This window comes from Acinonyx jubatus, chromosome D1 (assembly GCF_027475565.1).
Source record: "Acinonyx jubatus isolate Ajub_Pintada_27869175 chromosome D1, VMU_Ajub_asm_v1.0, whole genome shotgun sequence".
Classification (NCBI taxonomy): Eukaryota; Metazoa; Chordata; class Mammalia; order Carnivora; family Felidae; genus Acinonyx; species Acinonyx jubatus.
In genome coordinates, this window is record NC_069390.1 from 25,894,026 (window position 1) to 25,917,509 (window position 23,484).

Sequence of the window (23,484 nt, forward strand, 5' to 3'; positions counted from 1 at the left end):
TTTCATGTTGTTCCATGAACCGCAGGTGGGTAGCAATTACTTCAGGAGTGACAATGCCTCTCTGGAGACAGGGCTGGCCAGTGTCTTCTTGGGTCATGGCATAACCTTTATTTTTAGCAGAGGTTCCCAATTTGAGATGATTAAACACCCCACCCCAGTCTCTCACCCAGGCCTGAAGGGTCACTATTCTGTGGCATCTTATTTCTGTTTTGGGTGGTGAGCCTTTCTGGAAATGGGAAATCTGTTGTATCAGGGCCAGTTTAAGTCTCTAACCTTGGGAGGATCTCACAAAAGTCCAGAGGTTTTATACTTAAGACTGTATTTCTGATGTTCTTTGGGAGGTTGTCCAGCTATTCCGCAGTGTAGAAGCTTCCCAGGCCCCCACCCACTCTGGTCCTTCTGGGGGAGAGAGAGAGAGAGAGAGAGAGAGAGAGAAAGCAAGCAGGGGAGAGGGGCAGAGGGAGAGAGAGAAAATCTTAAGCTCCATCCTGAGCCCCCATTCCCCCATCCACCCAATGCAGGGCTCAATCCGAAGACCCTTGGATCATGACCTGGCCTGAAATCAAGAGTCGGACACTCAACAAATGGAGCCACCTAGGCGCCTTTGGGACTTTTCTTTTTGTAAAAAACACAAGTACCATTTATTGCCAAAACTCAACTGTAAAGAGACCATCGAAATGGTCATTTTGCACCATGTTAGGCATTTAAGACAAAAAAGGAAATTAACATTGAGTATCAATTACATGTTACTTACTCCGCCTGTGCTTTCTTAAGTATTACCTCATTGAAGCTCTGTAATGACTCAGTGAGCTGCATGTTGTTGTCCAAGAAATCAATGCCTCGTCCCAGGCATGGTTGGAAAAGGGAGATTTTAAGCAAGAATCCAGTGGCCATGCATTTATGTCATTGCATTCCACCAAGTCGCCTTTTGGCAGCTGCTAATCAATTGGTGGCTGGTGTTTTAACTTCTGTTTCTGGGCCAAATGAGTATAATTTTTATTTATCTCTTCAGGATTCTGCCTCCTGTAATTTCTTCCATCCCTAGTTAGCTCCATATTTACCATTCATGTCATTAGCCAGTTTGGGCCCCATGGTTTGGGAAATGTTATGAAGAAAAGACTCTTTTCCCTCAGTTTTTCATCTGGAATGTTTCTGTGAATGCCACCTCTCCAATTCCATGAGAGCTGACTGGGAGTGATATGGGTGGTGATTTAGGGATGAATTTGGCAATTGGCTGGCTCCCAGTGCTGGTTCACCTGTTTGAGTCTGTTCCTGTGGCATTGACCTGCCTATCTTAGAAATCTAGACTGCGAATTGGTCAAGGGTGGATGGGGGATTAAGAAGATGCCCGTGTCTGAATTGTGTAACAACTTTGACCCCTAACTCAGCATTAGTAGTGCTACAAAAATATGCTTTTGCAGCAGAGATCAGAGAGGTGAGGGAAACATGGAGGTAAGGGCATAAAGAAACGGTGCTTATTTTTATTATTGGTTTGTCTCTTGTCTCTAAGTCACCCATGTGCCTCTCCCTGTGGGGACTGACATGCAGTGATCGGGCTGCCCCTCATGGTTGATGAAATGATTCATCACATGGTAAAGTGTAAGCTTATTCAGTCTTGAGTAACTAAAATGGAAGCTACCAAGGGTTGTGAATATCCTCCCCCCACCCCCAGAGAATCACAGAATCTTAGAACGGTAAAGAATTTCTAATTCACCCCCCTTATTTTACAGATGAAGAGCCTGGAACCTAAAAAATAAAAATCGGCCAAAAATGACACCTAAACCCTATTGGTATCTTCCGTTGAGTTTGTTTTTCTCATTTCATACTACTTTGTTCTCTGTTTGTTGGTCATGGGCGAGTAGCCTTACATCCGTTTTATCCCCATGCTATTCCCAACGCTACCAGGTAGGAGCAGGCCTGGAATTAGAACCCAGGCCTCCTGACTTCCAGTTTCATTTTGTCCCCAGGTCCAATCCTGTCATGATTTGGGAAAACTCTAAACTGTGCTCTTGAACCAGACCTTTGGATGCCCAGGAAAAAGCCATAGAAAAGGAATATCGTTTGTGAAGTCTAGGGTGGCCCACTGGCAGGGCCTTTCTAGAAAGCATGTTTGTGATTGGAGACGGGGACATAGCAGCCAAAGATGAACAGAAGAAGGGACCGGAGGGAGATTTGGAGGTTGCAAACCTTTAGATTTCATTCACAGGGTCCTTGAAGACCCAGTGGCTGTCAGAGGGAGAGTCATGACACCATTCAACCAGGTCTCACAGGACCTAGTGAGGGTGCCGGGACTGGTGGGCTGGAAATGCCCCGCTGTCTTAGAGTTCCAGTCCCTTTTACAGCAAAGGTGGCATTCTTTAGGGAGCTGGGGAAATCCCAGATGTGGGGCAGTCACAGCTATAATCACCGGTTTGTGACAGCACTGGCATTGCCAGCGTTGTTTTCCAAACACGCCAACCACCCAAGAGGAAAGGCCCTCAGCAGGCTCTATTTTTGTTTTTGAGGGTCTGACCTAGTAGTCCCCCTTAGGGCAATTCCTGGGCATTGTCTCCTCAGGCTCTTGGACTTGCACAGCAGAGGGCTGGATGGTGATGCTCCTTGGAGATCTCACATCCTCCAGGCAGAAACACATCAGTTGCTTTTAGGTTCCCTGGGGAATGTTCTGTTGCCACCTCACTGAGCCAGTGGAGGAGGAAGAAAGACTATGGTGCCAGATAAGGCAACACTGAAGTGTGCGGGCAGGAAATCTGAATCAGACCCCACATCTAACGAGCCTATTCTTAGAGGCTCTTGACAGAGCAAGGGAAATCGAATGCTAATGAAAAGCAGGTTCTCAGAATAGTTTAAAACTCAGCACCAGCCCGCCCCATTACATGTTCCCTTTCGAGCCCAGAGGAAGTCTTGCGCGATAAAGCTGAAACAGTACTCGCGGATTTGCGTGAGAAGGGACAGGGCAGTGACTGCGAAATTAACAGCCGTTTAACTAATTCAGCGGAGACGTTATGGCTGAAGGAAATTATAGGCTCATTCTTGAAGTTTTCAATTATCCAAACAGATGTCCCATCACATGGCCTTCCTTTGTGGGCCAATAGAGAGCGATCCAGCGGAATTGGCATGTAGAACTTCCAGTGTTAAGGAATTGCATTGCTAAATGTTCCATCCAGAAGGCACTCAAGTGGAAACAGGTGGTCAGCGGGGTTGGCCAGCATCAGGCTGGATGGACTTGATCTCACCAAGGCACACCTGAGCTTCTAAACTCCTTATTGCTTTTCTATGTACACAGGCACAGGTTGTAGGAAGGGAGGAATGATAAGGGGGAAAGTGCACACACTCGAAATAACTTACTGTGTTTCTCCGGTGAGCTTGCCCGTATCAGGTCTTGCCCTTTCTGTTCATTGCCAGGGAAGCAAATGTGCAGGCTGTTGTGACCTTAGCCTTCCTTTGGTGTCCAGCTCACCTCTCCCTGGTATCATTCCTCTTGCTGGGAGCTGGGACAGCCGAAACTCCCATCATATGCATGATGGTAATAGAGCGTGGCGTTACTGGTTCAACATTCATTTGAATCAGTGCCTGTGCTAAGAAACCAGCATGTAGACACCCGGAGTTGCATCTGGTGGGAGCTTCGGGCTCCGGTGTGGAAATACAGGTTTCTAAACGGTGTACATTCCATTTATTTCCTAAGCTCTGGATAAATTGCCTGATTCATGTAGGAGAGCCCTCATTCCCTGCAGGTTTTGGTTTTAAGGCCCCCTTATCACAGAAGCCTTCCCCAGCCACCTGATGCAAAATATAGCATGCCTCCTCTCCACGTGTCATTTTCCTCGCAGCGCATATTTCCACGTGAAATATGTTTGTCCATTTATTTGTTGTTCCACTAAAATGTTCACTGCATGAGAGCAAGGGTTCTGCTTGCTTCGTTTATTGTGATATCTTTAGCATCCAGAACAGCATGGGACCTGTCATATGTGTCCAGTAGAAATCTGTGGAATAAACGCAAGACCGGAAAGAGGCTTGCAGAAGCGATATGCTGCCACTTTGTCCATAAAAGGGCCTCATTCCCAGGAGAAAGGAAGGTGCCTGCCCTTTGTAGTTGCTTTCCAATTTATAATTTCTTCGAGCAAATAGTCATCAAGCCCTTGGTACCAGGTGTGAAAGATCCAGCCCTGCTCTCCCAGGGTTCACGGACTGGTGACGGATATAGACCTTTGAATTAGATCCATTCTTTAAGATACAGCTCTGGTGTCAGCCCTCCTGGGAGCTGTTCTTGAACACTGTTCTTCCCCAAAGCTACGTTGGGTACCATTTTTCCCATTTCCCCAGCACCCCCTGCAGAGCTTGACCACGGCCCACGTGTAAAGCAGATTCCCTTGACAAGCTCTTTAAGAGCAGGGATTACACCTTACTCTCTCCTGAGGATAGCATTTGACATATAAAATACTTGGTAAATACCAGGTATCCTTGTTACTGCCACTGTTATTATGTGCATTCAGTAACCAGCATTCATATGCCATGTATGTATAAGTCTTACAAACAGCTCTGTGCTGTTGTATAGTATGATCTGATGCTGTGTTCTATAATATTCCCCACTTCAAGCTCTCCCGTGTTCTGGTGATGTGGTGATCATGTAGGCTGGTATAGAATTGCTACCAAGAGTTCTTAGGGGACTTTGTGTTCCTAGATGCAAGCTGGGTTCCTGATGTACATCGCAAATCATTCTCTATGAGCCCATGTCAGAACCTCCTCTGAGCCTATGAGCATTTGGTTAATTTCAAGGGAGCTGAGGAAGTCACAGGGATCCTCTCAATAAATACATGTGGGTTCGTGGCATTTTGATGCTGCCACTTTGATGTGGCCGTTTTGATTCAGGGTTTCGGGGACATTTTGTCATGGCCTGAGAAACAAACCATTAAACATACAGCAGGTGCATACAACTAAGAATTGTGCGCATCACTCAGCCACACTGCTGGACTGCGTGTGTGCGTTTACCTAACACTGGCGTGTCTTCACTTTGACGTGGCTGTTTTGGTGCCTGATACTTTCATTATATCCTTTGGATCTTGCCAGAGCATTTGGTCGAAATGCTTGCTAGTCTCACTTAAATACCAATCGTGTGCCTGAGTCTAACTTCAGTGGCAAAAGGGATTCAAATGAAGCAGGAGGCAGAGGGGTTTACAATCTCAAGGGGACCTAGAGTGATGCCAAAGGCTGGCTGACGGATGCACTCGCCATTTCAGAACACACACGGCCTCCGTTCTTTGTTGGCCGCTTCCTGGTTTGGAGCTTTAGATTACTTACTGGCTGGAGAAATGCTTAAAAATATCAAAAGATCCCAATGGAGACATATGGTCTACCCATGTTAAAAAAGATCGTTTTGATCATTTTCCCCTGCTGCGTTGTAAAAAGAGCCTTTCTGTTTCCCGTGGAGATTAGAGGAAGTGGTGTTTCTTGCTTGCTGACCAGATTGGCCCTCATGTGCTTGCTGCGAGCAGTCATGCCCTACTTTCTTTTTCAGACAGTCTGAGTGATCATTAGCACACACATGACAGCTAGTCAGAGGCTGCCCCAAAACTAACTAGATTGAGTAGATAATTAGGCCACGAAGGGGAGACCGAGATGCTGATATTTTGACTAATATTTTCGTTTGGGTATTCTAACCAGATCATGAGACATCATTCCTAATTTCAAAACATTTTGGTAGCAAGTATATTAAGGAGCCTGTTAGGAAAGAGGACGTAGTTGTATTTGGGCCCCTGGTCTTAAATCTGAGACTCTGGAAGCTAAGCTTGGTGTCTTGTTGGAATGGTGAAGCAAACGTCACCCTTGTAATGAACTTGATGAATACGGTGTGTGCCCGTGCTGCCTGGAGAAAGTCACAACCTATGCCAGGTGTCACGCGAGGCCCCTAACCTATCTTACCATGTTTAATGTCCACAAGGTAGGCATCGAGGCCTTCTTTCTTTCTTTTTTTTTTTTTAATGTTTATTTATTTTTGAGAGAGAGAGAGAGAGAGAGAGACAGAGTGTGAGTGGGGGAGGGGCAGAGAGAGAGAGAAAGACACAGAATCTGAAGAGGCTCCAGGCTCTGAGCTGTCAGCACAGAGCCCGAGGCGGGGCTCAAACCCACAAGCCGCAAGATCATGACCTGAGCCGAAGTCGGACGCTTAACTGACTGAGCCACCCAGGCGCCCCAAGGCCTTCTTTCGACACACCACACAGTTAGCAAGTGATGGAGGCATGATTTAAAGCCCAGGTTCCCTGTCTCCAAAGCCCACATGATTTCCATTATAACCAGTGATTCCAAACCCCTGGTCCGCCGATTGATACTGGTTCCAAAGGAAGGCTTTCCCAATCTCTGGAGACAATATCTGGGTAAGGCTAGCTCCCTCCCATCTTAGAAGGCATTGCCATTTATTCAGAGACCGTGACCTGTCTTTCTCGGTGTTAAAGACTTAAAGGATTTTTTTTTAATTTTTTTTTTTAACGTTTATTCATTTTTGAGACAGAGAGAGACAGAGCATGAATGGGGGAAGGTCAGAGAGAGAGGGAGACACAGAATCTTTAAAGGATTTTTTAAATCACACGATGGCGATTGTAAATGGCAACTAACAAAAGGGTCTTAAGCTGGCGAAGTAAAAAAAATTGGCCTCCCGATGTGAATCTCCAAGCCTAAATTTGAAATCTTACTGGCCTGCCAATGACCAAGCTGGAAAAAGAGGCAGTGTACTCATTACCCGCAACCACCCCTGTAAGACTCTCATCACAGCATGGGGCTTATCTGGGAAAGGGCTGGGCTGCACTGAGGGCTGAAGGGGATCACGTGCTTCTTAAAGCCACACTTCTTTGACGCTGAGTAGCATGACTCTTGGGCAGCTTAGCAAAGCCCTGATAATGCAGATGACCTTTTAAAAACCACAGTTGATTGAATTTTTAAAAAACTAGATAGACCATGCTTTCCAAAAGAGAGGCAAAACTTGGACCACCCACATTTATGACTTTTCCATGACCAGGATTGGGAAGGCTTGAGCTCAGAGGCATTTGAATTTAGCGTGACTTAGGTCATGACTCTTCTGACCTGAGATAATCCAAAGGTCACTTTGGGCTATTGATACAAGAATGAAAGAGCTCAGGTTTTGGAGGCAGATATAGCTGGGTTGATATCTCCATTTCTTTTATTTTTTTAAAAAAATGTTATAATGTTTATTTTTGAAAGAGAGAGACAGACAGACAGAGCACGAGTCGGGGAGGGGCAGGGAGAGAGGGAGACACAGAATCCCAAACAGGCTGCAGGCTCTGAGCTGTCAGCACAGAGCCTGACGCAGGGCTAGAACCCACGAGCTGTAAGATCATGACCTGAGCCAAAGTCAGACGCTTAATGGACTGAGCCACCCAGGCGCCCCTGTATCTCCCTTTCTTCTGGCCTTGTGACCCTGAGCAAGTTACTCTCTGGAAAACAGAGCCGAAATACTTGCCTCTCAGAGTTGCCATGGTGGGCAACTCTTGGAAGAACCTCACCCTGCCTTGTGGTATGCCTTTTCTTTACTATGATGATCCAAGATGCTAGGAATAAAAGTGCCTGGCGCGTAGATGTTCCATGTGTCCTGGCGTCCTGCCTACAGGTAACTGCAATTCAGAGTCCCCTGAGTTGCTCTGGTTTTTATTTTCCTGCCAAGGGTTCTAGATACCCCCACCGTGCCTGGTGGGAGGCCTGTTTGACCTGCTATTACCTGAGCCCCGCAGACTGCACAAGGGGGGCACCCAGCAGGCCCTCACCACTACCTTTCCTCTTCTTGCAGTGCCAACAACATGCCCAAGCAGGTCGAAGTACGGATGCACGACAGCCATCTCAGCTCGGAGGAGCCGAAGCACCGGCCTCTGGGCCTGCGCCTGTGTGACAAGCTGGGGAAGAATCTCCTGCTCACACTGACCGTGTTTGGTAGGTGACAGGGCCTGCCTGTCTTCTCTGGCTGTCTCGGGGCTCTGTGGGGAAGCTGGCTCCCACAGGCCGCCCTCCCCCTGTAAAAGAAGCCCCTCCCCCTGTAAAGGAGCCTAAGGCCTCCTTTGCCCAGGCACGGCTGCCTTGACGATACAGTCTCCCATCCACCTGCCCTAGCTATCTGTTTTCTCCTTTGGGATTCTAGTGGTCCTCACCACCTCTTGTGAGTGTGTGAACACACAGATTCCCCGGCCCTACACACGGAGACTTTGGCCCATCTGCAGTGAGGCCTTCGAATCTCCATCTTAACAAATCTTCTAGGTGGTTCCAAGACAGATGGTCAGCATACCACACTTAGAGAAATACCTGCATGGAGATAAAGGCAGCAGTTGCTGAAAACCCCACGAAGAGGGCTCCCAATGTCTCACCTACGAACACCCTCATTAACTTAGATTAAATTAGTACATTAGCTAATGAGGTCAGGGTAGAAGAGGTTTGTCCAGAAGCCTGGATCTGGTCTGGCTCCTTCACAAGAGTCTGATTCCTCTGCTTCAGACCTCGCCCAGGCTGTGGTTGTCCTTTGGTGTGACTGTTGACACACCTTGGTCTTGGGTTTTCAACCAGGGTTTACTGAAAATGGGGAGATTGCAGTATTTTGTAGTGACAACCACATCATTTCCTCTCTTGATCCCTCCTTGTTCTTCAGCTCTCACTTAGGCTGCATACAGAAGCAATGAACAACTCATCACGCCTTGCCCTTTCCCCACTCCGTTCCATGACTTCTCCTTTGAGTCAGTCATCTTGGATGTCAGTGGACCAGGGTCTGGACTGGGGGCTTGCCACAGCTCAGTTTCCTTAATGAAAGAAGAGAGAGGTGTGGTAGGGTTTCCAAAGGTTACCTTCCACATGGAGAAATTTCACTCATCGTAGATTCTAAAGAAGTATATTTTTTACCTGTAGAAGTAAAAACCATCAGGCTTTTGGACACATCATTCCCCTCCCATCCCTGGAGTTAACATCATAGCCCACGGATGTAGGAACTTCCTCCCTCCCTCCTAGCCAGTGGTGCTATGACCTGATTTGTGGTTTCTACAAGGATCTTTTATGTTGGCCTCCTGTCTGCAGAGATCCAAAGTTTGTCTCGTGGAATCCCCAAGTATGCAAAGTGAAAGGCTCCTGCCAGCAACTCTGCCTAAATTGTTTCTTCCCAAATTATACACTTTTAGAGACCCTCCCCCCCCCCCCGCAATCTGCCATAAAATCAGCAAGTCTAAAGATTATGTAAGAGAACATAGAAGTCAAGGACAAAACTTCTTGAGAATGAGCCATGGGGAAATTGTTGGGAGCCAAAGAAAATAGAAGGAAAAAGAAAACTCGCACCGGCTTGGTAAATCAAATGTTCCTTTTATCTGGTATCCAGTCAGAAAGGGAAGGAATATATTAAACACCATACCAATGGCCAGGCCTAGGCTTGGAGGGCCTGGGAAGCAGTATCTGGCACTATGGATTATTTCTGACTATATTTCTGACTCTACCAGTGGACAGTATCTTCAAAGAAGTTAGTCAAGTTACCTTATCCTCCTTCTCACAAAGCCTTGAGAGGGCTCTCCTTGACCCTGTCAGTACTGCCTTTTAGAATAGTTGGAGGTACACAGTATTCTATCACTAGTCGTCAACGTCGACTTTACGATCTAATGGTATTTTCGTTACGTGCTATTCATTATCCGATAATGGAGAAGTATGAAAAAGGTCAACGTTGCAGAATCCCTACAGTTAGTCACTTTATTGGGCCCAAAATAAATTCAGATATCTTCCCCTCTCCCTTATAGGTGTCATCCTGGGGGCAGTATGTGGAGGGCTTCTCCGCTTGGCATCTCCTCTCCACCCTGACGTGGTTATGTTAATAGCCTTCCCAGGGGATATACTCATGAGGATGCTAAAAATGCTTATTCTGCCTCTCATCATCTCCAGCTTAATCACAGGTAAGGCCACAGGGGATCGTACTCCCATCTGGTTTGTGGAGTGACCATCGAATCTCAATTTGATTGAATGAATGAATGAATGAATGTGATTGTCTGTGTCATTTTATTTCAGAGCCTTGGTTTTCCTGTCTCTAAAATGGGGACTATCAACCCAAAACGAATTTCTCATCTGTTGGTCAGTCCTTCTGTCTAGCAATAAAAGATGAAAAGGAAACTGCCACATGTTGAAAGGGTTAATAACTATAGTGATTTCAATTTTGAATGTATACTTTTCTCATTTTCCAAATTATATTTCGCTCAGATTCTGATAAAAGTAATAAATAGAAAAGGACATTTTCTCTTTACTATTTAACTGGGTGTAGAAGGAAGTGGGTATTAAAAATAAATTAAATACTAGATGTGAAACCCTTCAAGTTTTTAAGAAGAAAGTTACCCTTAAAGTGTAAATCAGGTTCAACTCTTTGGGGCTGAAAGAAGTCTTTTATTGCAAAGAATGTTCTCACCTCTCTGGGCTTATGCTGGTAGTTTTCTCTTTACTAAATAACACTGCTCAAATAGGGTACAAATTGATGTAGTTTATTTTTTTTTAATTTTTTAAATATTTATTTACTTTTTGAGAGAGAGAGAGAGAGAGAGAGAGAGAGAGAGAGTGAGCAGGCAAGAGGCTGAGAGAGGGAGACACAGAATCCAAAGCAGGCTGCACACTCTAAGCTGTCAGCACAGGCCCTGACACGGGGCTTGAACTCACAAACCGCGGGATCACGACCTGAGTCAAAGTTGGATGCTTAACCGACTGAGCCAGCCAGGCGCCCCATTAAACTGATGTAGTTTAAAGACTGGGCTCTGATTTAAGGCTGAAAGCTAGGCTTTGACTGATACTTGGTGCCATCTAGGTGATCTTGAGAAAGCTGTCCACCTTATGAAGGAGGTGAGGCTCTCGAAACGTCAAGAGATTCAGACGCTAAGCCACGTTGTTCTATAGTCTCATCTCGGGTCAACCAGCGAGCCCAGTGAATGCAGGGTCTCATCAATCAGCCCCAGACTGAGTGAAACTGTGCTTTAACCTTAAAGGCTCCTTTTCAAACCAGAGAAAGTATTCTCCATGGCTGTTTAACAGACCATATACTGGTCAACCTGGCAAGGAAACTTAGTGTCTGTTGGCCAGAATCCGACTTTAGGTTGTAAGGAGAAGTGGCTTGTAGATAAGTCAGCTTAATTCAGAAAACTTTGCACCAGTGACTTCCTCCCGCACAGCAAGGGCTACAATCTCTCTGTCTAGTAAAAGCAGAAACTGAAACCAGGAAGTAGAAAAATTGAACATACAACTGGGAAAAAACCTAGTGAAGGCAGGAGTTTTTGTGACTTGCTTGGAATTTCCTCTAACAATCACAGAACCTCCCACAGTGTAGACAGAGCACCCACCTTTGTGTTCTCTAATCCCTGCACTGGGTTGGAAAATGTGGGTCTCCGTCATGCTTCGCCTTAAAGGAGTGAGGGCTGTGCTAGATCGCTATGCTAGATGCTTGATATCAATCACCAGGACTGCCAGATTTTTTGTTTTGTTTTTGTTTTCTTTTTGTTTTTGTCTTTTAAGTGAGGACATTAAAAGAAAAAGTTCTAGCACCATCACCTCATAAAGAAAGGATATCTTAATACCAAATAAGTGGGAAGGACATGCTCTCAGAATTAAAAAATGGAATACATTCAACTTGAACTCACTATTGCAGACTGACAGAAAGTAGTCATTGATCATTTTATAAACTCTGAACCAGAAATCTTCAACTCTGGTTCTCTAGAATCTCAAAAATGTCCTTGGAGAACAGAACGGTAAACTGTAGGGGGCACCTAGGTGGCTCAGTCAGTTGAGCGTTGGACACTTGATTCGGCTCGGGTCATGATCCCAGGGTCATGGGATCAAGCCCCATGTCAGGCTCCATGCTGAGCATGGAGCCTGCTTAGGATTCTCTCTTCCTTCCTCTGCCCCTCTCCTCTTCTCGTGTGCACACGCGTGCTCTCTCTCTCTAAAATAAAATAATAATAGACAAAAGAACTGTAAACTATAGGATTTGTAGGACCAAACATTCAGTAGGAGGAGGTTGAATTAACCATTCATGCATTTGAGTAATATGAAGCCACGTTCTAGGTATGCAGAGATGGGCATCGTAGGATTAATCCTTCCCATATCATTTCAATCCAGGTTTGTCGGGCCTGGATGCTAAAGCCAGTGGACGCTTGGGCACGAGAGCCATGGTGTATTACATGTCCACAACCGTCATTGCCGCAGTGCTGGGGGTCATCTTGGTCTTGGCCATCCACCCAGGGAACCCCAAACTCAAGAAGCAGCTGGGACCCGGGAAGAAAAATGATGAAGTGTCCAGCCTGGATGCCTTCCTGGACCTCATCCGAAATCTCTTCCCTGAAAACCTTGTCCAAGCCTGTTTTCAGCAGGTAACCCAAAGTTCTGATGTTCTTGCCTCTCTAGCCTCCTTCAGTTATCAAGATAATAACTTAGGGAGTGTTTCAGTGAACCAGCCCTGGGGAACAATTTTCCTATATTTAATTTCCTCTGTCTAGGGATTGTAGGAGGTGATTTGGAGCAGGATTTTGGGATTAAAGTTGTATTTTGCTTTATTTTATTAACCTTCCTTTTTTTCCAGCTCACTTCACATCTCTTTGCTCTGGGATTCCCCTTCTTCCTTTTTTCCCCCATCCCGTTACTTTTTCCCTTGTTTTTTGGTTTCCATGGATGGGCTGTCCAAGGGCACACGTTTGAAAATCACCCTTGCCTTCAACCCTCTAGAGTGCCCAGTGGGTCTCTATGTTGGTAGGATAGCAACACCACATGTGATGCATTTAAAAAAGACACATGCCTTACAGAGTCAGAATCTCTAGTATAGGCCCGGGGATTGGGTGTTTTCAAATTGTGGAAGTAATACATGAGGGCTGTAAAAAGTTTAAACGGTGTAGATGTACTTCCCTTCCCTAGAACTACTCATGCTGGGAATTTTGTTTCCTTCCATATATAGATTTTGCCTGTGTGCATAATCTTTAGAAAAAAATTCAACCCGAGTGGTAACTGCATTGTATATACTGTGCTGTGCCATACTCTTTTATTTCACAGTGCCTTACCATCATCTCTCTCTCTCTCCTCACGATTGTGCAGTTATTTCTGAAAAATAAATTCTTGGGGGCTCATGTCCTGCCCAGGAGTTCTAGATTTCAAATTTGCTGGATGTTGCAAAACGGCTCTACAAAGGTTTGTAGTGATGTATGCTCCTGCCGACTGCATACGGGCAGATCGAGTTTTTTAAAGCTTCTAATTTAAGAAAATGGATGATTCTGCTCGGTGGAACCACTGAGAGAGAGAGAGAGAGAGACTGAGGCCTCGCTCCCCAGCCTGTTGTCTAGCCCCCAAGGTCAGGTTAGGTGAGAATTCGCATCAGTTCCCATTAGCCCATGCAGGGAGAGCTAGCACCAAGGTTCAACCAGAACCTGGGAATCTCCTCCAGCCATTTCCAGGGAACCACAGAGGAATGAACTTCGGAGACAGGCTGCCTAGGGGAAAAGTTTGCTTTCCCAGCTGTCCCCCAAATCCTATTGTCAACCCCGGCTGGGCCCCGCTTACTCTGGGTTAAGATGTGTTCTCTGATTTCCAGTGCTGCGTTGGTGGCACTTACGGCAGAGGGCTACATTAAAGGAAACCATCTCATGGATAAAGGAGATGTGGCATATATACATATACACGATGGAATAGTACTCAGCCGTGAAAAAGAATGAGATTTTTGCCATTTGCGACAATGTGGATGGACCCGGAGAGCATGGTGCTAAGTGAAATAAGTCAGAGAAAGACAGATACCACGTGATTTCACTTATATGTACAAACTAAAACAACAACAACAAAAGCCAAGACAAATGAATAAACAAACATGTAAAAAGCAGCAACAGCCTTCTACTTACGGAGAATAAACCGATGGTTGTCAGAGGGAAGGAAGTGGGGGATGGGCAAAGTGGGTGAAGGAGAGGGGGAGGCATAGGCTTCCTGTTATAGAAGGAAGAAGTCGTGGGGATGAAAGGCACAGCACAGGGACTGTAGCCAATGATACTGTAACGGTGTTGTGAGGGGACAGACGGTAACTACACTTGTGGTGAGCAAGGCATGATGTGTAGACTTGTCAAATCACTGTGTGGTACAGCTGAAGCTAACGAAATACATCGTGTGTCCACTCTACTTCAATCAAAAGGAAAAATGAAATAAAATTCGAGAACAACCACAAAGGACAAATCAAAAAGCCTCCATTAACACATAATAAAAAAATAAAAGAAACCATTTCAGCTGGGGAGGTAGGGTGGGAAGGGAAGGGAGGGGTGCTTCCTGGCGCTCGCTCTCTAGAGGGAACCTACTTAGATGAAAGCACTCTGGGACCGGGGGTAGGGGTAGCACGAGAGGCACGACGGAGGCACGGACTGGGGCCTCCTTCCTGGGCCCCGTCGTGACCATGCTCCATGAGAGGCGACCCCTTCGTCATAGCAAAGCAGGACTGAGGCAGACAGGCACCAGGAGCCGTTGCTCTGATCTTGGGTGAGCTTTAGTGGTGTTAGCCACGCTCACTCGGTGACCTGTCCGGTCAGTGGGCGATCTCCGTATGAAGCTGCCCACGGCAGGGCTACTGTGCACACTAGAATAGAGGGCTGAACCATTCCCTGCCCTGTCCCTGCCCTGGACCCACCCTTCCACTGGCAATATTCGTATGAGGGATGAGCCCTTAGCCTCCCCCCCACCACCCCCCAGCTCAGTCCAGGGTCACTGCCCCTTTGAGTTGGGACAATCAGAGGAAAAAACGTGTAGACTCTTTTATTTACCTCAGGGCAAGGGAGCATGTACATCTCAGGCAGCCCAGAAGAAGGGGGTCTTAAACTAGAAGGAATCCATGGGCCCAGGGGGCCCTTGAAGAGGGTTCAGCGAAAGGGAACCGTTGTAGGGTGACATCCCATTACCAGAGAGAAGGGATGCCAGGCAAGTGCTTTCTGTGCCCTTGGGATACAGCTGGAAGTGACTACAAAAAGCTTGCCTTGGGTGTGGAGGGCTTCACTGCCACAGTTAGACACAGAGATGGAAAGAGGCAGGCACACTGTCCCCGGAGCAGAGGCTGCCTTGCTCAAGGTGGCAGGCCCTGTGTCTTAGAGGGCAGCGGGGCCTCCTGCTTGCTGCTTAGGGCTGAACCAGCATGAGCTGTCCAGGACAGCAGCGGGATGTCAGGTGCGGTCTGACCACATTCAGTCAAGGCTAGCCACAGGGACCGCATGGGTCTTCTCTTGCGGGGAATCCAGTGATGTGTGTTTGCTCATCCATCTGATATTTGAGAGCACGTCCTGGGTGCTGGCTCTCCACTGTGCACAAGATGCCACAGGCAATGAGACAGCCAGGGTCCCCGCCCAATGGAACTTACTTATGTTCGGGCGTTGGGGGACACAGTCCAGAACCAACCTGTTTTAAGGTGACAGACCCTGGTGGCTTGGACTCGGGTAGACTGGAGTTGGCATCCAAATGGGGTTGTCCAACCCAGACAGGCTCGGCTCGTGAACTGAGGCAGAGACCAGGCCTGTGTTCCAGTATCCCTATCTCCTCGCCTTCAACCTGAGCCACTGGCCCGTGCTGTTTGGAAGCTGATTTGGGAGTCAAACGTAACTCATTTTGAATCCTGCTTCAGCAACTAGCTAGCTTTCTGCCCTGCAGTTAGCGAGCCCCCTGAGCCTTGAGGGGCTACTGTTGACATAAGAGATAATATGTGTCAAACATGCCACACCTGCTGCCACCTGTTCCTGAGAGCCACCACTTGTTTACAACCATGGCCGTTAGTCCTTTGAACTCAAGACTTGGCTTCTATGGCATTCTCAGGACACAGAATGTTGGCTTCTGGCCCTCCCATTTTTCCTGGGAGCATGACTCTTCTGATCATGCCTGCATTCTTTCTTCTTGCCAACGTTGCCCAGACCCAGGAGCCCAGGAGCTGCCTGTCCTCCCCTTGCACACTCAGCCTGAGCTTCCTTCCTCGCTGCACAAGCACACGTGGCCAGGCTAGAACAGAGCCACATCGTGCTTCTCTCCCACTTTGGAGAGCTGGTCAGCTCACTGTTAGGCCTAGCTGCCGTAGGATTGGGTGTCGGTAGCACAGGGAGTGGGAGAACTCGGTGGTGGCCCTCGGAGTTCAAGTCCCAGCTCTGCCAAGAACTCTGTGCCATCTGACAGGTCATCTGAGTTCTCCATGCCTCCTCTCCCATAGCTATTCAGGGTTTAGCCATCTGTTGCCTGCTATGTACCAGCACTGACATTCTAGGATTCTGCAGGAGTTCTATTTTAATGCCCTTGGAGGTATTGTTTCTCGGGGCTCGGAAGTGTGTTTTACAGCACTCTGCATGCAGGGTGCCTGGCACCTTTAAAATTAGAATGGATGCCACAGATGTCGAGGAATAGCATGAGAGGTTCTCAGGGGGCCACTTGCACAGAGATGCTTGGCAAACATTGAGCAAAGCTTGGCATCACTGCCCAGAAGGAGTGGGTGTCTTCCCATCTTACATTTTTGGTCTGAAATATAAGCCAACAATCCTGTCATGGCAGCTGCTGGCAGCTGCGAGTACCCAGCATCTGGTGCCCAGATGGAGCTGCCCAGCAGACCATGACTCTGGAAGGAGCCCGAATGAGGCTTCGTCTGTGAAGACCGCCAGACAGGTCCCAGGCAGGAAGGAACAAAACAGGTGGACCTGTTCCCTGCGAAGACACTCACTTTCCGACTCTTGGCCACATCCAGGGCCCCTCCCAAGAGGCAAGAAGGGCCATCCAACTGGGGTTCACAATTATGAAGAGCTTCGGTGATCGATGCTGGATGTTGTCTCTGAGATGCAGGGCTACAATCATGGGACTGAAAGAGGCTGCAATCAAGGGCTACAATCATGGGACTGTCCCCCAACTCGAAGCTTGTGTCCCATTACTGGATCACACTACATTACAAATGAGTGCTGTCAGTCCTATAATTATCAAGTGATGAGGACAGTCGTATCCTACTGTATGTGTATAATAAAATATCACTTTGTTAAACACGAACATTGAACTATTCCCCAACTTTCATAACCTTGTTTTGATATTTCTTAATTAGTTTTTTTAACATCCTAGGGATTTTAAAAACGTCTAAGTGCCTAGGCTTTTGGTGGTCAAACGCCTTATCTTTATATTCCTCCCTCCTCCTCCCACTCCATTAGATTCAAACGGTGACCAAGAAAGTCCTGGTGGCACCTCCATCAGATGAGGAAGGCAATGCCACCAACGCTGTCATCTCATTATTGAACGAGACTGTGACGGAGGCGCCTGAGGAAGCGAAGGTGGTTATCAAGAAGGGCCTGGAGTTCAAGGATGGCATGAATGTCTTAGGTAGGCATCGTGGTGTTCACCTCTGGGGGGAGACGATGGCCAACCTTTCCTGCATCTCAGCGCCTCGGCATCCCTCGTTGAAAGATTAAGGAAGAGGGAGAGAGGCAAGCAGGACCGCGAGGGGACATGGCAGCTAGAGGTCAGTTATGGGAAGAGAGAGGGGACTAACGTGATGTTGGCAAGTAACTTTCTCTGACTGTCCATTGCAGGAAGTTACACATCCAGTTCTTCCATTTTTTTCAGCATTTTTTTTTTGAACTGCCCTGCATGCTAGTGCTGCACTAGGCACAGGGATAGCCCACCCCAGCTTTCACAGCCTTTAAAACCACACAGTGCTATCAGGAGTGTGTGTTGGTGTTGGTGCTCAGAGGAGCTTATCAAAAGATTATCTTGTTTAACTCTCTGGGATTCCAGTGAGCCCTTTCCCCTAGCCTGGAGCCTTCATAGCACGCCATTACTTGGTTCTTCGGCTCTGCAGGTAGACAGGCTGGGTTCAGATCCCTTATGGACCACTCACTGGTGACCTGCCCATGGCCAAGTTGCTTCACTTCTCGAGATTCATTTGTAACGGGACGAGATTGCGTTTCTCTTGCAGATCATTATGAGCATTAAATGAGATTGTGCATGTGGAGCACAGTAGTATATAGTGTATGCTCTCTTCTGAGCTACTGTCATTATCCAAGGTGAATGGAGAGCTGAGGGGCACCATAAGAAAACGCCCCCACAGAGGATGAAGATTCCCCATCATGGGAGTGACTCCCCTTTGCTCAGTTTACTCCCTACCCACCCCCTGGGACCACTCCCCACCATAACCCCCACCCACTGTTAGAGTGGTGTCCCATAAACAAGAAAGAGGGACATTTGGCCCTAAGCTGGAACAGATGGGGAAGCTGGGTGGAAAAAGTACGTTAATCTGTGCAAGCAAGATTTCTAAGGGTTTGAGAGACAGCTGGTTAGAAATGGATCAGCTCCGTGGTCCTTCCGCTTTGCCATCTAGGAGATCAAATACCCTTGTCTCCTTAGGAGGGTTGTAGGTAAAGTATTGGATGCCGAGCTAAGTGTGAATTTCAGATGAACAACAAATGATTTGTTAGTGTAGAGTATGTCCCAAATACTGCACGAGACATACTTATACCAAAATAAAATATATTCATTGTTTATCTGCAATTCACATTTTGACTGGATATCCTGGTTGTCTGTTTTGTTTGTTTATTCTGAATTTGATAATTTTATGAGTAACTGACCCAGAATGGTTGAGAGAAAGATGTAGGAGAGAAGGATTGCCCAGGCACTGAAAAGCAGAAGCTTCAGTGAGGGATCATCTCGGTTTGTTCTCGAAGGAAACAGGTTGAGTCAATGAGAGTGTGAGAGGAGATACACTGAATAGGTTGGCAGGCAATGGGAGATCAGTAAACGTTGTTGACCATCAGTGAGAGGTGACAGGAGGAAAGAGAGAGGAGAAAGTGGGTGAGTTCCTCTGAGGAGAGCCTGCAAATACCTTCAGCCTCCACCCCTGATCCAGCCCTGCTCCTCCACTGCCCAGATGTCTGTGAGCCTTTCAGGACCTTCCCAGCCCTGCTCTGTTCCCCCAAACCCCATAGTCAACGTGGCCCCACAGTCTTCTACGTACTCTGCAGGAGGTTAAGGCCATGAGTAATGAGGCCGAACTTTGGGGTGAATCATTCAGAAGACTTACACGGTCGTTTCCAGATTCTCAGTGGATTCTGGGAAGTCACGTTGACCTTGAGCTGCCCTAGGGAGTTTCAACACAACTCACTACTCTCTCAGCCCCAGTGACCAAGTCTAAAAGGGCTTTGTTCAAGTGAAACGCCCCAGTTCCAGTAAGTGAGTTCAGTGAAGCTGTGTTGACAGAGGGAAATGACATGGAAGCTGGACGTGAGTGTCCCAAGTGCAGAGTGAGGCCCTGGAAAGCCAAGGGAAGTTAGACCGTTGGGAAACTTCTCATTTACAAATCATGGCTAAAACAAGATTCTTCCCTTGGTCTTCTGAGGGTGGAGAAGGTGGCTTTTTTTTTTTTTTTTTGGCTTTGGAAAGTCCCAATGATTGAACATTGCAGTAAGTGAAGACAAAACCCTGACTCTGGCCTCCTACTTCTTGAAGGACTCCTTTCTCTCCGCCAAAACCTCCAGACCACTTCTGAGCTCCACTCTAACCCCATCCATTAAGTCAGCTCCTGGGAGATTTTGCTCCTTCCAACGTCTCTCTCTCATAGTCATAGATGTGGCTCAGTTTCTGCTGGCCCTGCAAGGGTAGCCCTTTTATGCCAGCATTTTGTGACTTTGAGACCTTGAGGAGTTTCTCTTAAAATCTCCAAATGGAATTAACTGGGTAATACTAGGTCTTCTCAGCCAGAATGTTCACAGATTATGTCTCACCGCACACCCAACAGACTCCTCTCCATGGGCTTGAGAGAAGGCTTGGGAATAGTCTGAATTTGGTTCCATACGTTACTGCAGAGTGAGACCACACTCCCCTGGTCACTGCTTCTCACAAAGCCTCTGTCTTTATGGCCAATAACTCACTTGTAAATCACTTGCCAGTCTTTCTAGCTAAGAACTGAAAAGGGGAAATATTCGTTCCCAGGGATTAACAATCCTGAGTGCAGGTGCTGAGTTCTTTTTGCTAAAGAGAGAGAGGGTCCAGTGAAGGATAGTTGAACAATCTGGGTTGTTACGTGCATAGTGTGGGGAGGTGAGTGTCTCTGGGGGGCTAGGAAAAAGGTGAAGTCGGAGATTCAGAAAGAAAGAATTCTTCCCTAAGAGAATCAGATTATAATGATATAATTTACCCAGTGTAACTCAAGACTCCAGGCATAACTGGATACATTAGGAAACGATATAAAAGGAGGGTTGTAAATTAGACCTGCCAAACTGGGACACGGCAGTCATAGGGAAGAGGAAGGAAAGAGAGGGCCTAGAATATTGGCCATACTACCGTTCAGAAGAAATGTCAGATGGGCAAGCAAGGGCCTGCAGCTATGGGGACAGCAACATTGGTTGGTAGTCCATGCCAGTAGTCAGAATTGGAGCCCCAGGATTGGCCATAATGGGTCAGAGTGGGAAGGGGGCACAGAGTGGCTAGTAATCAGAAATCCAGACAGCCCCCAGACAATCATGGGGATATCTGTTAGCCATAAAGTGGCCCAGTCCCTGGGTGGGCTTGGGTGAGACTAGGCAGGGGGTGAAACTCTGAGGAAAAGGATGGGAAGGAGCAGTAGGGGAAGAGAAACTTCTGGGAGGAGAAAAGCCAGGCCAAGCTTGGCGGAACCAAAGTATATGGCAGCTTCCTAGCACATATGCCAACATACTCTGCTGCGGGGAAAGAGGCAAAGACAACACAGAGATAAGACTCAAGGCTGGGTGTTGAAGCTGGTCCAGGACCTAGTGCCTTTGATGGGGACAGAGCTCCTCACGTCCTTCCAGCCTGGGGTTAGGATTGACCCTAGAGGCTGGGGTGGGGCTAGATTTAGATAGAAGTCAAACCATGTCAAGTGAAGAGAGAAGGGGACTGAGGGGCTAGCAAGTTTCAAAGTCTATGTTCTGCCTTTATGATACTGATAAAAAATACAGTTAAAAAAAAAAAGGGGAAGCATTCTAACCATTTTGACCATGAAAAGAATGATGAGGAGTTAATAAATCACAGGTTAAATACAAACGAACTGGGTCAATTGGGGTTTCCCAACTATTTTGGATTTCTCATTGCTTTCCATTTGACTTTTCGACATTCTTCCTCCTTCTCGTATTAGGCACGTAGCAGTAGAAAGATACTTTTATACTTAGGATTCTTCTGCAGTGGAACATACCAGCCACACATGAATTTGCACTAGCCCGAAGCCAATGTAGACATAACCCTGGCAGAGGCTTTATTGGCTAATTGGTCTCTGCAGTTCTAATGTGGGCTCCAAAGTTTGCATGATAATCCCCAAGCCTCAACAAGCCTTCCTTTGTTAATCTGTGTAGTCTGGAATCTGCTTACCCATGGTAAGGGAGGAGGAGAGAGAAGAGAGTGCTTTTGAGTTTGGAATGAAATGGAATTCATTTTTTTCAAGGAACGTATTTAATACCGCTGACAGTTCAACTTGCTCTTGTGGGAAATGTTAAGGGATGCCATAATTATCCAAGGAGAAGGTATTTTCAGTGTGAACCCTAATGCCTCATTTGCGGGGTAACAGGCAGGTGAGAAGGTGGCTCCCTGTGTCGGGAATGGTGAAGGAGGGAGAAGAAACACACACTTTGTAACTTGTCCTTCTGCGTGATGTGATTCACTCAACAGGTCTGATCGGGTTTTTCATTGCTTTTGGCATCGCCATGGGGAAGATGGGAGAGCAGGCCAAGCTGATGGTGGAATTCTTCAACATTTTGAATGAGATTGTAATGAAGTTAGTGATCATGATCATGTGGTAGGTGGGCTTGTTCTTACTCAGTGTTGGGGGAGGGTGTCTGAAGGTCTTGGGATCGTTGAAAGATAATGGAGCCCTCCCAGCAGGAGAGAGTAGGCATGGAGCAAGCAAAGGGCTCTCTGGAAAAAAAACTTTGAGAAAAGGATGAAAATCTTTTCTGGGGGGAGCTTCCCCTGGAAAATGGGTTGGAAAACCATGGCCCATCCTTGGGCCAGATCTTATCTGCTTGCTATGCGTTTAGTGTGGCCTACAAGTTAGGAATGGGTCTTATGTTTTTATGTTGCTGGAAAAAAAAAAAATCAAAAGAGTAATAGTGTTCCACAACACATGAAAATTATATGAAATTCACCTTCAGGACCCATAAATAAAGTCTTATTGGCACACAGCTATGCCCATTCGTTCACATATTGTCTAGGGTTGCTTTGTGCCAAATGGCAGAGTTGGGCAGTTCAGGCTAAGATTGTGTAGCCTGAAAAAACTGAAGTATTTACTATTTGGCCCTTCACATAAAGTTTGCCTATTCCTGCCTGTGGGGAAACAAAAACAACAACGAAAAGCAAGAAAAGATAGACAAGCTGGAAAAACCGATTAGTAACCCTGAACCTGAGCACTGTGAGGAAACACTAAGATAAGTCCAAGATACCAAGGATGATACAGCATGACTGAGGGCATGTGGCAGGACCACTACGCTAATATTCTGGTGTCCAAAAGCAATGTATTGTAGTTTTATGACTCATGCAGCAGGAAAAAGAGGCAGTTCTCAGGCCATGCAAACAGTGAAATCACAGAGGCAATATTAGAATTGTAAGTGCTCTTGGAAATCTTGTTCCACCCTCTAGTTTTATGGAAGAGAAGACTGTATCATATGGTACATCCAGAGTCACCAAATCTTGATTCCTTAACATCGTCATGATCATTATAATCATAAAAATTACCAGCTGTTGATTTCCTTGTATCTGCCAAGAGCCAGGATAAGTGCTTAGTGCCCGTCAGATGTAATCCCAGTAGCCCCGCAAAGATGGCACCATGACTCCCATTTTACAGAAAAGGCAACTGAGGTGTATTGAGGTGAATTAATTTGCTTAAGATGATATAGCTAGTGGGGCGAAGAGCTGGAGTGCCTGTTGATTTCATAATCCTTGATGCCTAAGTGGGTGACTTTTTTGTTTGAATTATCTAAGCAATACTGTCTCTGCTTTATTGCATGTGTCTTTGTGGTCAGCGGTTCTGAAATCTAGGGCAGCCCAGGAGGGCATGAGTGCCCAGTCTTCTGTAAAGGAAACAGTACCACCTTCAGACCTCTAGTGTCCACTCTCTCTCGGATGAAAGATTTTTACGTGCATTTGTTCCAGACCTCTTTGATGGTCTGATATGCCTGTCTAGAAAAAAACCAAAACCATTATGAGACCAAACGACACCTGTGTCCTGTCACAGGAATTCAGGATTGCCAGTTCTCTGTCTCTGCTTGTTCTCAGCCTACTCACCTTCCCCAACCCTCCTCCTCCTCTGGGCTTCCTTCATTTCTGCATGGTGCCTCCCACTAAAATTCTACCTTCTTTTTCTCTTCTTCCTTTCCTTGGCTCCTCCCCCCCTTTACAAGAACAAGAATCTGCTCCTGGCTTATTTTTTATCCCCACAGAACCCAACCTTGTGATGTGCTGGTAGTAATTCTTACTAAAACCTCAAGAGTGAGTGGACTAGCTGAAGGCCCCAGGGTCTCAGATCCA

General features: G+C 46.7%; 1 protein-coding gene across 5 annotated transcripts in view; it reads left to right on the forward strand.

Moving 5' to 3' along the window:
* Nucleotides 1–23,484, forward strand: part of SLC1A2 (solute carrier family 1 member 2) — a 139,362-nt gene that overhangs the window by 81,051 nt on the left and 34,827 nt on the right. For all 5 annotated transcript variants that reach the window (XM_053203313.1, XM_027072886.2, XM_053203314.1 and 2 more), the window contains exons 2-6: nt 7,793–7,932; nt 9,762–9,914; nt 12,112–12,362; nt 17,169–17,337; nt 21,631–21,757. In XM_053203313.1, coding sequence (XP_053059288.1) covers nt 7,803–7,932; nt 9,762–9,914; nt 12,112–12,362; nt 17,169–17,337; nt 21,631–21,757 — 830 coding nt within the window. In that variant the 5' untranslated portion in view covers nt 7,793–7,802. The remainder of the gene's footprint in view (nt 1–7,792; nt 7,933–9,761; nt 9,915–12,111; nt 12,363–17,168; nt 17,338–21,630; nt 21,758–23,484) is intronic.